The 2,518-nt window shown below is 41.9% G+C and overlaps 1 protein-coding gene across 2 annotated transcripts in view; it reads right to left on the bottom strand.

Annotated features, from left to right (window-relative positions):
• Map2k6 (mitogen-activated protein kinase kinase 6) overlaps positions 1-2,518 on the bottom strand; it is a 123,312-nt gene that overhangs the window by 17,614 nt on the left and 103,180 nt on the right. For both annotated transcript variants that reach the window (XM_021211822.2, XM_029546544.1), the window contains exons 8-9: positions 2,074-2,201; positions 563-640 (exon numbers count right to left, since the gene is read on the bottom strand). In XM_021211822.2, coding sequence (XP_021067481.1) covers positions 563-640; positions 2,074-2,201 — 206 coding nt within the window. The remainder of the gene's footprint in view (positions 1-562; positions 641-2,073; positions 2,202-2,518) is intronic.

The following is a 2,518-nucleotide window of genomic DNA, read 5'->3' as shown; positions in this document are numbered from 1 at the left end:
AAAAAAAAAAAAGAAGAAGAAGAAGAAGAAGTTCAAGGTCATCCTGAGCTATATAGATTTTTGACACCAGCCTAGACTACATGAGGTCTGATCTCAAAATATTAAAATACACAACCTAGTACATTTGGCCTATCAGGGTCCATACACATTAGCAGGGAGAGGGTTTGGGTTGTTTTTTGTTTTGTTTTGTTTTGTTTCTTTTATTGTCCTGGTTTTGTAACTTGGGTTTCTTGTCTTGGTCCTAATCACTTCGTTTAAACTACAAAAATTCTATGAATCCTTTTTCTAGCAGAAAGACGGCCAGTGAGAATGCATGAGTTTTTGAAGGTCATATGGCCAGTAACAGTGAGAAAGCGAGGAAAATTTGGACTGCTAGATCTCACTGTATGGTTTCCACTGTACAGCACTGCAAACGATCAGCCCTGGAAAATAACCTGCCATCTCAGAGAGAAAAGGTTGCTCAAGTGTGATATCAAAGGCATTTGCTTCTGGGTCCCCAAAGCCCACCCCTTCCAGGTTTGCACTCAGAACCTCATAGCCCACAATGATGATCATAGGTTACCATGGTGATGCCCAGACTCCAAATGTCAGACTTCACACTGTACCCCTTCTGGTTGAGCTCTGGATTTATCCGTTCAGGCTGGAAAGGAGACAGACAGCTAAGAAACAGAAAGGTGATTGCAATGCCACGTAGCTCAATAAAGACTCCGGAGGAGACACCACCACTTGGCCCTATGAGTTATTTGACTCTGTTAACCTGCCTCCTGAGCCAAAAGACTGGCTAATCACAAGCTATGAAATGTCTCCACAGGGCTTCCCTTCTTTATATTGGTCTTTTCTTAGAGGCAGCAATGAATTCAGATCCCCCCAGAACAAATTTAATTGCCTTAAGAAAAACAACGGGACACATTCAAAAGCTTTTCTATCCATTAAAATTATCCCTGGTAAAAATATCAACAGCTCAAAACCCACAAAAGCCTGCAGAAGTTCGTAGCTACCGTCTAATGTTAAGGGACCTCAGGGATTTTACTAAAACACAGACTAGAAATTTTCAATCCCAAACGCAAGTCCCTTCCAAGATAAATGTGTCCCTCCAGTTGGGCATTCTGTGATGACCAGAGCTGCCTCGTGTGGGTAATTTAAGATCTCCATAATCTTCCATCCTTAGAGATCAAGCTAACACTCGGGTGCGAGTCGGTGTGCAAAACTGAGTGTCAGTACCCACTACTTACATGCATTTTCAAATAACATGCCCCTTTGAGATAATTCTGAAAGGCAATATATATGCTATGGTTTGTGTCTCTGTGTTATCCCAAAATGTAGATGTTAAAACCATATCCCACAGGGGCTGGAGAGATGGCTCAGTGGTTAAGAGCACTAACTGCTCTTCCAGAGGTCCTGAGTCCGATTCCCAGCAAACGCATGGTGACTCACAACATCTGTAATGGGATCAGATGCCCTCTTCTGGTGTGTCTGAAGACAGCTACAGTGTACTCATAAAAATAAAAATTAGAAATTAAAAATTAAAAAAAAAGTATGACCATAACAGGAAGTCTTGCTTCTATAAGATGGCTGTGGATTTTGGGTAAGTTCCTCATGAATGAGGTTAGTAACCTCATAAAAGAAGCCTTAGAGCGATCCCCTGCTCCTTCTACCACTTGAGGATGCAACAGGGACCTCAAATAAGGCAGAGAAGCAGGCCCTCGCCACAGACTCCAGCATCCACAACATGAGTCTTCCAATATCTTGATCTTGGACTTACCAGAGCAAAGAGACTCATTTAAAAAAAAAAAAAAAAAAAAAAAAAAACCTGTGTTCTGTAAGGTGTCCAGTTTATGGTATTTTGTTATACGACCTCAAAGGATGGTGACATTTGGAGCAAGTGATAATGATTTCTGACATAAAACCTCTAAGAAAATGACACAAGGCAGAATCTTTCTCAAATCCGAGGTTCATTCCAATTGTCCATCATAGGCATGCGTTTCTTACTTTCTTGCCTGGTTTTGCAAGCAGGTGCATTTCTCAGACATGCATGCGTAGACGCGCACAAGCACTCTACGTGCTGGTACTTACAGCCATGTATGGTTTGCAACCGGCATCGATCGTTTTAGCAACAGAGTCAACCAGGTAGCCACTGATTCCAAAGTCACACATCTTCACTTGGCCCAGTGTGTTAATGAGCACATTCGAAGGCTTGACGTCTGAAGGAAGAGAAGGGAGGGTTACTTCTTCACCACTAGAGGGCTCTAGACTCTCCACTTGCCTTGCAGGGCAAGGGTCTTTGCCAAGCTGCCCAAGACAAATGTCACCACAGGCCCTGACTCACAGCTGCACGCAGCCTGTTCCTTTCCAGTTGGATTTTTAATTCTTCACGCTTTGTCTGCGTCTTTCAGGACTGTGAATCTCAAAATGGGAAAACCTGTCTCCTCTGCTTAGCTTATGTCATTGCTTCTATATGTGGAGTAAGAATTAAAATATATATATATATATATATATATATATATATATATATATATAT

The sequence above is a fragment of the Mus pahari genome, chromosome 14 (genome assembly GCF_900095145.1).
Source record: "Mus pahari chromosome 14, PAHARI_EIJ_v1.1, whole genome shotgun sequence".
NCBI classification, from domain to species: domain Eukaryota; kingdom Metazoa; phylum Chordata; class Mammalia; order Rodentia; family Muridae; genus Mus; species Mus pahari.
Note: the sequence above shows the minus strand (reverse complement) of the source record. Positions and strands in the feature narration are given on the sequence as shown.